Raw genomic sequence first — 12,944 nt, 5'->3', positions numbered from 1 at the left:
GGTATTAATAAATCTACTTGCATCCATTCCCAGGGTGCTGTCTGTGCACTCTGCCTGTCACCGTCACTAGGGCAGCATTGCCTTTGCTGAGGGTGGGCTGGGATGCCGGTGGCCTTTTTTTCTAGTGTACTGCTCCATCCTCAGCTCCCCGTCTCATAGACAGCCTCTCCTGGCTCTGCCTTAGTCTTTGGCAGACCTTTGGCATCTGGGCTTTCTCAGAGGCTGTCCCCTCCACTGGTACCCAGCTTCAGTCTGTGCCTATGTTCAGTCTGTGCAGGTCTTCTGCAGCCACAGGATGTTTGCTTGGTATCAAAAGAAGGCCCTTAGTTTCAGTGTTCCGTCTTCATGTGTTACCAGTGCACCCCCATGCGTGCCAACTGGAGTTACAGGTGGTTGTGAGCTGTCTGGTCACCGACTGCAACTTGAGCTGGGTTTTCTCATATTGTCTGGCACATTTTATCCTGTTGCCCATAGGGTGTGCCCCGAAGAGTGATGGAGTCCTGTCCTGACCCGTGTGGTGGCTAGTGCTGCTTGCTGCAGCTCTCCACTGAGCTCTCTCGTGCTCTTCGCTCGTCTCAGACCCTGTAGCCAGTGGTTCTCAACCTTCCTAACGTTGCAGTCCTTTAATATAGATCCTCATGTTGTGATCCCAACTATAAAATTATCTTTGTTGCTATTTAACTGTAACTTTGCTATTGGTATGAATTCTAATGTAAATATCTGATATGCAGGATGGTCTTGGGCAACCCGTGAGAAGGGTCAGTCTACCCCTAGAGGGGTCACAGCCCGCAGGCTGAGGTTTGTTGTTCTAAACCAATGCAGCAGGGAAACCATGCATGATGTCCAGTGAACAGACAAGGAAGTGCTTTGCTCTGTCCCATTCCTAAATGCTTTTAGCTCATTTTGTAAAATACCCGACACTGGGTAATATGTACAAGAAACTTGCTTGGCATATAATGCTGGTGGCCAGAAGTGGAAACCATCTGGTGCTGCTGTCCCAACACAGAAGAAAAAAGCCCCCGCCCCCCCCCCCAATTCTTGGGGATGTGGTATGCCTCAAACTCACTGCTGTTGAAGTCCTCTTCTGTGTATTCCAGGCGAGCCTAGAGGTTGCTCTGCATAAAAGCCTACTTGATCATAAGAACTTGTCTGATATTACAAAGTTACAACACAATTAATCTGCTGTCTTATTTTTAAACCTTGGTTGAATTTTAATTTTTTTGTCATTTATATCTTTGTAGACAGCTGATTTTACTTCTAGAATTATATAGTCCCAGAGATGTTTATGATTACTTGCGTCCCATTGCTCTGAATCTGTGTGCAGACAAAGTTTCTTCAGTCCGTTGGATTTCCTACAAGTTGGTATGTTTGAGCTCTCTGGCCTTCCCATCGTTGCTGTCTAGTCACAGGCCTGATGGGAGCCAGCCTTACCTTATTCTTCCTTTAGGTCAGTGAAATGGTGAAGAAACTCCACACAGCCACACCCCCAACATTTGGAGTAGATCTCATAAATGAGCTGGTAGAGAATTTTGGCAGGTGTCCGAGGTGGTCTGGTCGGCAAGCCTTCGTCTTTGTCTGCCAGGTAAGAAAGGCCTGGACACAGGCAGTCAGACTCCTTGCAGTCCCTGCTCTCTCGGATCTCCTCCCTTAATCACAAGACTGAACTCACTATCTGGCTGCCTATCATGAGGTGCATGCTTCTCAAAGTTAGGCATCTGTCTGGTTCCTCCAGCCAGTTGGCATACCCACATTACCACAACACTCCATACACATCACAGTGTGCACCAGAATGCAGGTTGGAAATAAAGATAAAGACCTGCCGTCCTTGGTCTTCATAATTTAAAACTGCAACTGAAGCCAAGCCAAGCATGGTGGATGGAACACACTCAGCACTTGGGAAGTAGATGCAGGAGGACCATGATTCCTAATGACCTAAATGTAATGGGAGAAGGTAGCTGAGGGATGTAAAGATCAAGTCAAACTGGCAAGAACCCCTAAAGTTAAAAGGAAAGGTTCTGACTGCTTTTACCAACATCAAGGACGGGGCAGCATTCCATGTAGACACAACCCTCTTTATCCTGACTCAAACGTTGTAAACATACTGAAGCATGATTTGGTACCTTACCCAGCACGTACAATATACATGTACTGTTTGGGTTTGAGTTCTGGTCTAAGCATGCACACCAAAATCCATACCACTTAGGTTGTCACTTGGGGCTCTGTCCTCTGCATGATGGTTTGGGCACTAGCCCCACAGCTGAAGCATGTGCTTCTTTCCCCCAGACTGTCATTGAAGATGACTGCCTTCCCATGGACCAGTTTGCTGTGCACCTGATGCCACATCTGCTGACCTTGGCCAATGACAGGGTTCCAAACGTTAGAGTGCTGCTTGCAAAAACCCTGCGACAGACTCTGCTAGAGAAAGGTGGGTGGCGGTGATAGGATGGTGTGGGCAGGAAGGAGGTTCTGGGTCACACCTGAGCAATAAAGAGCCTGGCAGGAAGGGAAGTTGGTTTCTGCAGAGTGTATAGAACACTAAAGGTCTTTTAATTAAGATATTGGTATGTGGGTGGAAATTTTGCTAATCCTATGCATATTTTTATAGCTTAAAACTTTAAATTTATTTTTAGTTTATATACATTGGTGTTATGCCTGTCTGTGTGAAGGTGTCAGATCTTGGAGTTACAGACAGTTCTGAACTGCCAGTGGGTGCTGGAAATTGAACCCAGGACCTCTGGAAGAGTAGCCAGTGCTCTTAACCACGGAGCCCTCTCTCCAGCCCAAAACCTGGTAGTCATAAAGGTTTGGTAATGATAGTGTCTGTTTTGCTCTGCAGGCATGAGGCCCTGCATTTGATTCCAAGAACCCATGTAAAAAAGGGGGTGTGGGCATGGGCAGGTGCTCAAATGCTTTGAGGTAAAAACGAGACCACTGAGGTTCAGTGAGTCTGTCTCAATAAGAGGTGGAGTGCAATCAAGGAAAACGTTTATCTGACCTCCAAACAGGGTGCACCTATACTTGCACACACCCAGACACATTCATACATATGCAAAATTTTAATAATTTGAATAAAAGGAGGAGCCAAACTGGTTCTGCAGGTTAAACAAGCCTGAAGACCTGAGTTCAGTCCCCATTACTCACAGGATAAAAGAGCACCAACTCGTAAAAGTTGTTCTGAGCTCTCCATAAGCCAAGGCTTACATAGCCTCTTGACTGTTAGGCTGAGGGTCAAGGAGGTTTGTCTTTGTCCTTCATTCACCAGGCACAAGACACAGGCAACCGTGTATTTGTTTTGTTGGTTTGGGTACTGACTGCATCTCCAGATGCACATAAAGTTGAGGTGAGTGTGTGAATTCATGACTGAAGCATGAAAGAACCCTGCAGTGACCTCATACAATGTAAATAAATCGGTGCTGCTTTCCGTCTGTGCAATATGTATACGTTTTTAAATGACTAAAGAAAATTGGTATTTTTCCAGAAAAAGGGTGCATATAGTTTTCCTTTTCTGGGCATGAGCTTAATTCACTATCAAGAGATTTGTCTATTATAAAAACAATAAATCTTATAATCTTTTGATTCTAGTGGTTTTTCTTCCTTGCAACAAATGAGTTGCAGACTATTTGAGTCATGGTTGCTTATACTTGGGTAGAGCTATACTAAACAGCGAGCTTTTTGTACATGACTATGTTGCTCCAAAATTGCAAAACTAATCTGTGTACCGCACATGTCACTTCCAGAATACTTCCTGGCCTCTGCCAGCTGCCATCAGGAGGCCGTGGAACAGACCATCATGGCCCTGCAGATGGACCGGGACAGTGACGTCAAGTACTTTGCAAGCATTCACCCGTCCAGCACCAAAGTCTCTGAAGATGCAATGAGTACAGCTTCCTCCACATACTGAGACCCAGAATCGCGTGTCCTTCCTGCTTCTACCAGAGCCAGGCTTGACTGCCCTGCACCAGTCTGGGACAGCTGTGGGGGGACCTTCCTCCTGCCAACTCATTCGCAGGTGCAAGTTGCCTACTCCCAATACCAGTGGTTTTAAGAGTCAAGAGAAAGTACAGTAAACACTATTATCTTATCTTGACTTAAGGGAAAGTAATTTCTCAGAGGATTATAACTGTCACCAAAGCCTTAACTTGTTACTTCATCTTCCTGACTGAATGACTTGAATTGGCAGAGCATTTTCCTTTCGGAAAGGATGAGGTTCCCAGAGATCTGCATTGCTTTCTCCTGGTTTTATTTAATGGCTGATAATTGAGATTCTCAAGGCCAGAGGTGGATGTGCACGACGGGAAAGACCTTCAGTATTAGCCTAAGCATTCCTTACAGGTGCGGAGCCTGTTCAGCTCCTTGGCTGCCCTGCCCAGCCCTCAGTGTGAATAGTTCTTGGCATATATAAATGACAAAGGAGATTTTTTTTTTTCTCCTAAGGGCTTGAAGTTAACACTAAATAGAATTTGATTTTGACTCCTATTGCAGCACATTGCTGTACACATTTACAGGATGTTTGCAGAATCTCTCTCCTGATTTCTTTCATGCTGGTCATGACCTGAAGGAAATTTCTTAGCACGAATATTGTGTCAGGTGTTTTAACTTGATCATGGTCAGCTCTGAGGTGCAACCTTTTCGTCCCATGCTGCACACACCTGTGACCACTCTGGGGCGTGCAGCCTTAATCATGCTGTTAGAACTGTTGTGGTACAAGTTCCAAATAAAATTTATTAATAGGATCTATAAAGAGATACCACCCACTTTGTTTTCTAAATGTCTACAAATAAATGTAATGTGTGACCTGTATTACTTAGCTAGCATAAGACGGGGGAAAAGATTAAAATATGTCTTTACCTAGCTCAGTAGTCTGTTTGAAATCTGCCAGGTGTTCATCCATCACTCATTGGCAGACAGCAGCAGCCTAAATAAAGACCAGGGATGCTGAGATCAGCAACCTTATCCTGAAGCTCCTGAAATTTAGAGCCACACCTCAAGTCTCGATTTACTTATCTAGATGGGAACTAGAAAAATCCTGTTTCCCACAGAGTTGTGTGATTGCATGAGGGCGTGCGAAGACACTGCTGCAATGCAGACTCCAGTTCCAGCTGTGCAACCCCTGTCCGTTCTGCGGTCCCAGTGACTGCTCAGAACTGCTGTCAGAAGACATGGATTGCTTCCATGTAAACTCCCACAGACAAGCCTGTGCAGTAAAAATGGAAGTGTGGGCAAATCCCACTGCCAAAGTGTGGATAAGAAATGCACACTAACACTCATGGGTGGGCCAGGACCCATGCTGTGGGGGTTGGGGCTCACAGACTTCTGAAGACAACAGCAGAGCTCAGAGCTGTGTTTGGGGAGAGGGTCGTCTCCCCTCGTTTGCTCTGACTGCAGTTCACGTTCTACAACAGTAATCCACTTTTGCCCCTCGGAACTTTGTTCTGTAACTGATGTTAGCAGGTGCAGTTTCTGAAGACAGTGGCAATGGAAACTATTTTAGGGTGAAGGAAGGCAACCTGCGGCGAGTTAAGACTGCTATGCTAAAAGGTGCAGCTTCCTGCTGCTTGATACCTCCTGGGGCATCCCTCTAGACCTCAGGCTACCTTCAGAGTTCAGTGCAGTCACTGAAGACAGGCCGCTGCACTGTTGAGCAGCCGTAACACAGTGCATACAAAAAAGCCTTCCTGGTGAATTACTCTCCAGTGAATCCAAACTAACAAAAAGGATCTTCATGACCAAAACAACTTGAAGGAAGTCAGGGCAGGCGCCATGGAGGAACAGTGCTTACTGGAATGTTCTGTACAGTCCAGGACCACTTGTCCGAGGGGCAGCATTACTGACATGGGGCTGAAAAAGTCAAGGAAATGCCCTGCATTTCCCTTTCCAGGTGACTCCGGTTTGTGTCAAGTTGACAAAAAACTTGCATAATTAGCCCTTCGCTGACCCACAAATACATCACCGTTCAACCATAACCTTTCCTTTGTCCTCAGTCTCACACAGAGGCCCTGTCTTTAAATTTTTCAACACTTTTACAAGTTCCTCCTAGCCTCCTGATTCCAGACCTCGGCAGCTCTCTGACTCACCCTCTCACACCCACGAAACCAGGACCCATTGCTAGGCTGAGCTACCAAACCTTGTGATGCTGCATTGCCCGTCCTGGACCACACCTGGGTGCTGACCCTTAGGAAGTACTTCCCAGAGACTTGACCTCAGTGATGCTGGGTCCTCATCCTGAGCTAACCAGCATCAGCTGTCTCAGTAGAGCAAACATTTCACTCAGTGGTACTGGTCCCGTGTTAATCACAGCTCATTTTCCAACCCCAGCTGACCAGAACACAAATACTGTATTCTAAATGACACAGACAGCAATAGTCTTTGAGGGACTCTCAGACTTCCCAGGTCAGAACCCACTCTGCATCTCTCACAGCATTTACCAAGTTACTACAACAGCTCATTAAGCCGAACTCTTGACCGTTTTTGCAGACTGAGTTCCTCACAGTCACATCTGCCACAGCAATGCTCCACTTCAGGACCAGCTTCCAACTGGTTTGATGTGATAAACACTGGGACCAAAAGCACCTTGGGAAGGCAAGGGTTTGTTTCATATGACAGATCATAATTCACCATCAAGGGATGCCAGGACAGGAGCCTGGAGGTAGGAACTGAAGCAGAGTGGAGGAGTACTGCGTATGGGGAAGCAGACGGTGGAAGAGCACTGTGTATAGGGAAGCAGACCATAGTGGAGCACTGCATACAGGGAGGCAGAAGGTGAACCGGGAAGCAGACCATGGAGGACCACTGCGTACGGGGAAGCAGACGGTGATGGAGCATTGTCTACTGGCTAGCTTCCCAAGGCTTGCACAACTTGCTGCTGCTGCCACTTTTTTTTTTAAGCTATGGATCCTGTGCTGGAACTCGCCCTGTAGACCAGGCTGGCCTCAAACTCAGAGATCCGCCTGCCTCTGCCTCCTGAGTGCTGGGATGAAAGGCATGTGCCATCACTGCCTGGCTCAACTTGTTTCTTTTATACACCAAGGTTGACAAAAACTAACCAGTATACATGTCACTTTCTAATATCAGCTCCTCAGCAATTGACATGGCGAGATGCTCAGGAATGGCCAGCCGGATGCAGGACGCAGTAGGAGCTTGGAAGTAAACTAAGGGAGAAAACATACAGCTGCATCTCCCAGGGAAAAGCCAACAAATTTTCCTGATGTAAAAGCGAGTAAGGGATAATGTATTCCCTTGACATTTTATGAACAGTTCAAAATAATACCTTAGAGCTACCTGATGCTGTGTAGCCAGCCATGAACCATGACAGGTCCTTGTTGGACTATGGAGTGGGTGAATGTCCACAAAAACTCAGCACCTCGCCTCAAAAGGAAGTATTATTATATGTGAACATCTGTTCTGGCCCAGGAACAAACTCAGCTTACCCCAAATACCATGTTCCAATGCGGCAACAGTTTCATGAAGGTTTTCTAGCAACAGGACAAAGGAAAATCTAAATCATGACACTTTCCATGTTGTGGAAACACTGGGTGGTTAGTGACCACAAAACTGAATGGTGTGGCCTCATTATCTAGTGACTGGTTGAGATTAGCAGTTTGCTGAGAATACATTGTGAGGTGGGTGGGACATAAGGGTGGGCAAAGAATGGCTTTCAGGAAACCAAGGTCAGCACTAGCTGGTGTGGCTTTGCTCTATAGCAGTTTGCCTCTCCCTAGCCACCAAGGTCAGTCATTTAGCTGTGTGGGATTTAGTACTGCTGCAGCCCCTTTTGCCACTATGCTCACTGTGGAGAAAACATGATTTCAGACTTGGCTTGGCCACCTCTCCCCAGGCCACTTCAGCTGCACCTCCTTCCCCGCCCCCTTAGGAAGTATTTGCAGCTTCTGACGTCAGCTTTGCTGGCAGTTCCTATTTGCTTGCAGGGTTGTCTAGGAGAATGGCCACTTATTTGGTACGTGAACTTTCTTCCTGAGGTCTTGGAGTACTTACACTAGTTTGTTTTAACCCTAGAACTTTACACTAAGAGCTGGCAGGCTTTGTTACAGAATACCTGTATTCATTGTCTCTTTTGGCTACTCCAAAGGCAGTGGGCAGCATGGCCCCAGCTCACCTTACACCTAGCTGCTGAGGTCCTATTTCTCTGGAGGCATCTCAACATTGCCTGCCTGAACCATCAGCCATGCTCAGCATATCAGGAACAGATACTGAGTGGCTGCACAGGGCAGAGGTGCAGGCCTCGAGTGGGAAGGTTTTGAGAGGTGCTTCCAACCCAATGGTGCTTCTACACAGGCTTCCACAAGACACAGCATAAGCAAAGAAGCTCCTGCCAACTCAGTCTTCTGGCCCATCCTAGCAAAGAAACTACCTGGAAACAAGTGCATGCACGCAAAACTATGGATGGCTTCTGCATTTTACAACCCCCACCTCAGTCCCTGGTAGCTGTCCTCAGGCTTTCTGGTCCACACAGACCAGGGCCACTGAGTTTAAAGTGGCTTCCTGAAAACCTACAGAGTGTCTCTCTTCCCACAAGACTAAATCCTGGTTCTAAACTGAGGGTGGGGAGTGGCCCAGCCCTTAGACATCTGCTAGAATTTCATTCTAAGTAGCAAAGAATCCCTGGGGCCTGCGTGGCTCTCAGGCACTCCAGCAGAGGAAGGTTCTATGACAACTGCCCCACAGACAAGGTGAAGAAAGGCAAAGAAGAGCTGGGAGCCCATAATCCAAAGCAGGGGAGCGAGGCTGCTGGCCTTCTCGGCTCCTGTTTACTCAGATTACCCTGGGATGTTAGTGTGCCTTTGAATTAGGGACTTGGTAACTGAGGGGCAGTTAAAGTCACACCTCAAAATCCTAGCTATGCCAGCAGAGAGCCAGGGGAGTGGGGCTAGCAGGACGCATGATACCACACCGAGTCTGATTCTGGGATCCTGCAGTACACAAAAGAACAATAAGCAATTACTCTGTGTTCCCACAAAGTACGTCAGTGTTGTTTAACTTTCATGTTACCCATGACTGCAGGATGTCTGCCCCACATGGGTCAGTGCCGGCAGAGGCCAAAAGAGGGTGCTGGATCCCTTGGAACTAGACTTACAGATAGTAGGTAGCCTGCCTATGGGTACTGGGAATTGAACCCAGGTTCTCCAGAGGAACAGCTAGTGTTCTTGACCCAAGTCATCTCTCCAGCCCTCCAAATCAGTGTTTCAAAGGCACTGTGCACAGGTTCGTAGCCCACTTGGCAATGATCAGACGGACATGACCACAATAGGCGGAGACAAATCTATCCCCGAGAAAGTACCTGGGGAACAGCAAGAGCCATTCAGTTTCCAAGGACACCACGAACTGCCCCGTCTATTCCACTTAGCTCACTGTTAAGCAGTTCTTAGGCTCAGCACCTCTGCAGTGGAGACAACTGACCATTTACGAGTTGAGACACTACCACAGGGTGGCCAGATGTAGCAAATCAAAACACAGGCTACTCACTAGAGTCCTATGAACACCCTGAAAACATTCAGTGACTGAGTTTTAGACATAAGGAGGGGCTCTGTTTTACAAGGGCAAACCTAAGTGAACAGAAGGAAGCCAAGGGATGGCACACGGCCCACTCTCAGGTACCAGGCTGTCATGGGGTCATGGCTGGCCCCATCCACATGATTTGTAACCATTCTTCCCATCAACTGCCCTTTCCATGTTAAGTCTGACAGCAAAGAACACTAATGCAAATATATGTCTATGTGAGAAATTCAAGACATCTGGTGGACCTTTGCAGCTAAAGACACCTCCCACAAAAGGATTATTGCTTTCTCTACTTAGAGCTGGAATATTCAGCACTGCCTTGCCTGGATCTACAGGCCACAGCCTCAGACAGCAGCTAGAAGTATGGGCATGCAACTCAGTGAGAACCACCATGTTCCTCCATATTCACCTGCTCTGACTCTGCTAGAGCCCTGGGACCAGGGTGAGTGGGGAAACACACTAGTTTCTCACCTCAAGCCGTAGTGACAGATGCCGCCATCTGGAAAAGGGTGGACGGGTATCAGGTTGGTCTGACAGCACAAGGACTTAGGTTCCAATGCCCAGGATTTTACATGTAAAATTTTACATATACACCCAACAATAGTGTGTGCCTATAACCCTGCTGCGGGGGCATGTGGGAAGCAAATAAGCAGACTCCCAAAAGCTCATTGGCCAGCCAATCTCGAATCAATATGAATACCACAAATGCAAGCATAAACAACAGAATGAGATGGAAGAGAGAAATCTCCGGTGCTGAAGATACAATAGAGGAAATAGATTCATGGTCAAAGAAAATGTTAAATCCAAGAAATTCTTAACACAAAATATCCAGGACATCTGGGAAATCATGAAAAGATCAAACCTAAGTAAGGATAATAGGGATAGAAGAAGGAAAAGTCCAATTCAAAGGCACAGAAAATATATTCAACAAAATCATAGATGAAAACTTTCCCAACCTCAAGAAAGACATGCCTATGAAAATACAAAAAGCTTATAGAACACATAGCGGACAAAAAAAAATGCCCCAATACCATATAACAATCAAAACACACACACACAAACACACAAAAAAACAGAATAAAGGAAAAATATTAAGAGCTGCAGAGAAAAAGGTCAAGTAACTTATAAAGGCAGACCTATCAGAATTACACCTGACTTCTCAATGGAAACTCTGAAAGCCAGGAAGTTCTATATAGACATTCTGCAGACACTAAGAGACCACGGATGCCAGCCCAGCTACTATACGCAGCAAAGCTTTTATTCACCATAGATTGAAAATAATCAAATGGACCTAAGAAACAAGCTGGTATAGCTATCCTAGTATCTAATAAAATAGGCTTCAAACTAAAATTAGTCAAAAGAAGAAGGTCATTTCATATTAGTCACAGGAAAAAACCATCAAGATGAAGTCTCAATTCTGAACATTTATGCCCAAAATAAAAGGGCACCCACATTTGTAAAAGAAACATTACTAAAGCTTAAATCATACATCAAGCCCCAAATATTAATAGTGGGAGACATCAACACCCCACTCTCACCACTGGACAGGACGGCCAGACAAATTTAACGGAGAAATAAGGGAACTAACTAACAGATGTTATGACTCAAATGAACTTAATATCTATAAAACATTCTGCCCAAACACAAAAAATATACCTTCTTCTCAGCACCTCTGAAACCTCTGAAACGGACCACATATTCAGGAACAAAGCAAGCCTCAACAGATACAAAAGATAAACTGGAATAACCCCATGTATCGTATTGGATCACAATGGCTTAAAGTTAGAATTCAGCAGCAACACTAATTCCAGAAAGCCCACAAACACATGGAAATTGAACAATGCTCAACTGAATCATCACTGGGTCTAGGAAGAAATAGGTAAGACTTCCTAAATTTTAATGAAAATGACCGCACAGCATACCAAAATTTATGGGACACAATGAAAGCAGTGCCAAGAGGAAAGTTTATAGCACTAAATGACTACATAAAAGCTGGAGAAACCACACACTAGCAACTTAACAGCTCTAGAACAAAAAGAAGCAGACTCACCCAAGAGGAGTAGACAGCGGGAAATAATCAAATTGTGGGCTGAAATCAATAAAATAAAAACAATAGAATCAATGAGACAAAGAGCTGGTTCTTTGAGAAAAATCAGGTAAATTGGCAAACCTTTATCCAAACTAACCAAAAGGCAGAGAGAGAATATATTTATAACGAAAAGGAGGACATAACAACAGCCACTGAGGAAATCCAGAGAATCATCAGGTCATACTTCAAAAACCTATACTCCACAAAATTGAAAGATTTAAAGAAAATGGACAATTTTCTGGATAGGTATCGCATACCAAAATTAAATCAAGACCAGATAAACAAATAGACATATAACCCATAAGGAAATAGAAACAGTCTTCAAAAGCCTCCCAACCAAAAAAAAAAAAAAAAAAAAAAAAAAAAAAAGCCCAGGGTCAGATCAGGCTGAAGGTGGAGGGAGAGGAGGAAAGAAGTGGGAACTGGGATTGATATGTAAAATGAGAAAAGACAAACCCTTAGCCAAACTAACCAGGCAGAGAGAGAATATCCAAATTAACAAAACCAGAAATGAAAAGGGAAACATAACAGACACTAAGGAAAACCAAAGAATCATTAGGTCATACTTCAAAAACCTGTACTCCACAAATTTTGGAAAATCTAAAGAAATGGACAATTTTCTGGATAGATACCACAGACCAAAACACAATCAAAATAAACAATTTAAAAAGACCTGGAACCTCTAAAAGAGAAGCAGTCATCGAAAGTCTCCCCCGCCAGTCCCCAAAAACCCAGGACCAGATGATTTCAGCGCAGAATTCTATCAGAATTTCAAAGAACTAATATCAATATTCCTCAAACTATTCCACACAATAGAAGCAGAAAAAACATTGCCAAACTCTTTTTATGAGGCTATAGTTACCCTGATACCCAAACCACACAAAGATACAACTAAGAAAAAAAATTACAGACAAATCTCACTCATGAACATTGATGCAAAAATAATAAAATAGTGGCAAACCTAATCCAAGAACACATCAGAAAAATCATACACCATGATCAAGTAGGCTTCAGCCCACAGATGCGGGGATAGTACAACATATGAAAATCTGTCAATGTAACCCATCATATAAGCAAACAGAGAGAAAAAAAAACACCACATGATCACCTCATTAGATGCAGAAAAAGCCTTTGACAATGATGAAAGTCTTCGGGAGAGATCAGGGATACAAGGCACATTCCTAAACAAAGGAAAGGCAATTTACAGCAAGCTAACAACCAATATCAAAGTAAATGAAGAGAAATTCAAAGCAATTCCTCTATAAACAAGGCTGTCCATTCTCTCCATATCTATTCAATACTCAAAGCTCTAGCTAGAGTAATAAGACAACAAAAGGAGATC

At 44.8% G+C, this 12,944-nt stretch overlaps 1 protein-coding gene across 1 annotated transcript in view; it reads left to right on the top strand.

Moving 5' to 3' along the window:
* Ppp4r1 (protein phosphatase 4 regulatory subunit 1) overlaps positions 1-4,974 on the top strand; it is a 55,180-nt gene extending 50,206 nt beyond the window's left edge. The window contains exons 17-20 of the mRNA XM_038339090.2: positions 1,242-1,362; positions 1,448-1,582; positions 2,284-2,425; positions 3,738-4,974. Coding sequence (XP_038195018.1) covers positions 1,242-1,362; positions 1,448-1,582; positions 2,284-2,425; positions 3,738-3,901 — 562 coding nt within the window. The 3' untranslated portion in view covers positions 3,902-4,974. The remainder of the gene's footprint in view (positions 1-1,241; positions 1,363-1,447; positions 1,583-2,283; positions 2,426-3,737) is intronic.
* The last annotated feature ends 7,970 nt before the right edge of the window (positions 4,975-12,944 follow it).

Source organism: Arvicola amphibius, chromosome 8 (assembly GCF_903992535.2).
Source record: "Arvicola amphibius chromosome 8, mArvAmp1.2, whole genome shotgun sequence".
In the NCBI taxonomy this organism is placed as follows: domain Eukaryota; kingdom Metazoa; phylum Chordata; class Mammalia; order Rodentia; family Cricetidae; genus Arvicola; species Arvicola amphibius.
Note: the sequence above shows the minus strand (reverse complement) of the source record. Positions and strands in the feature narration are given on the sequence as shown.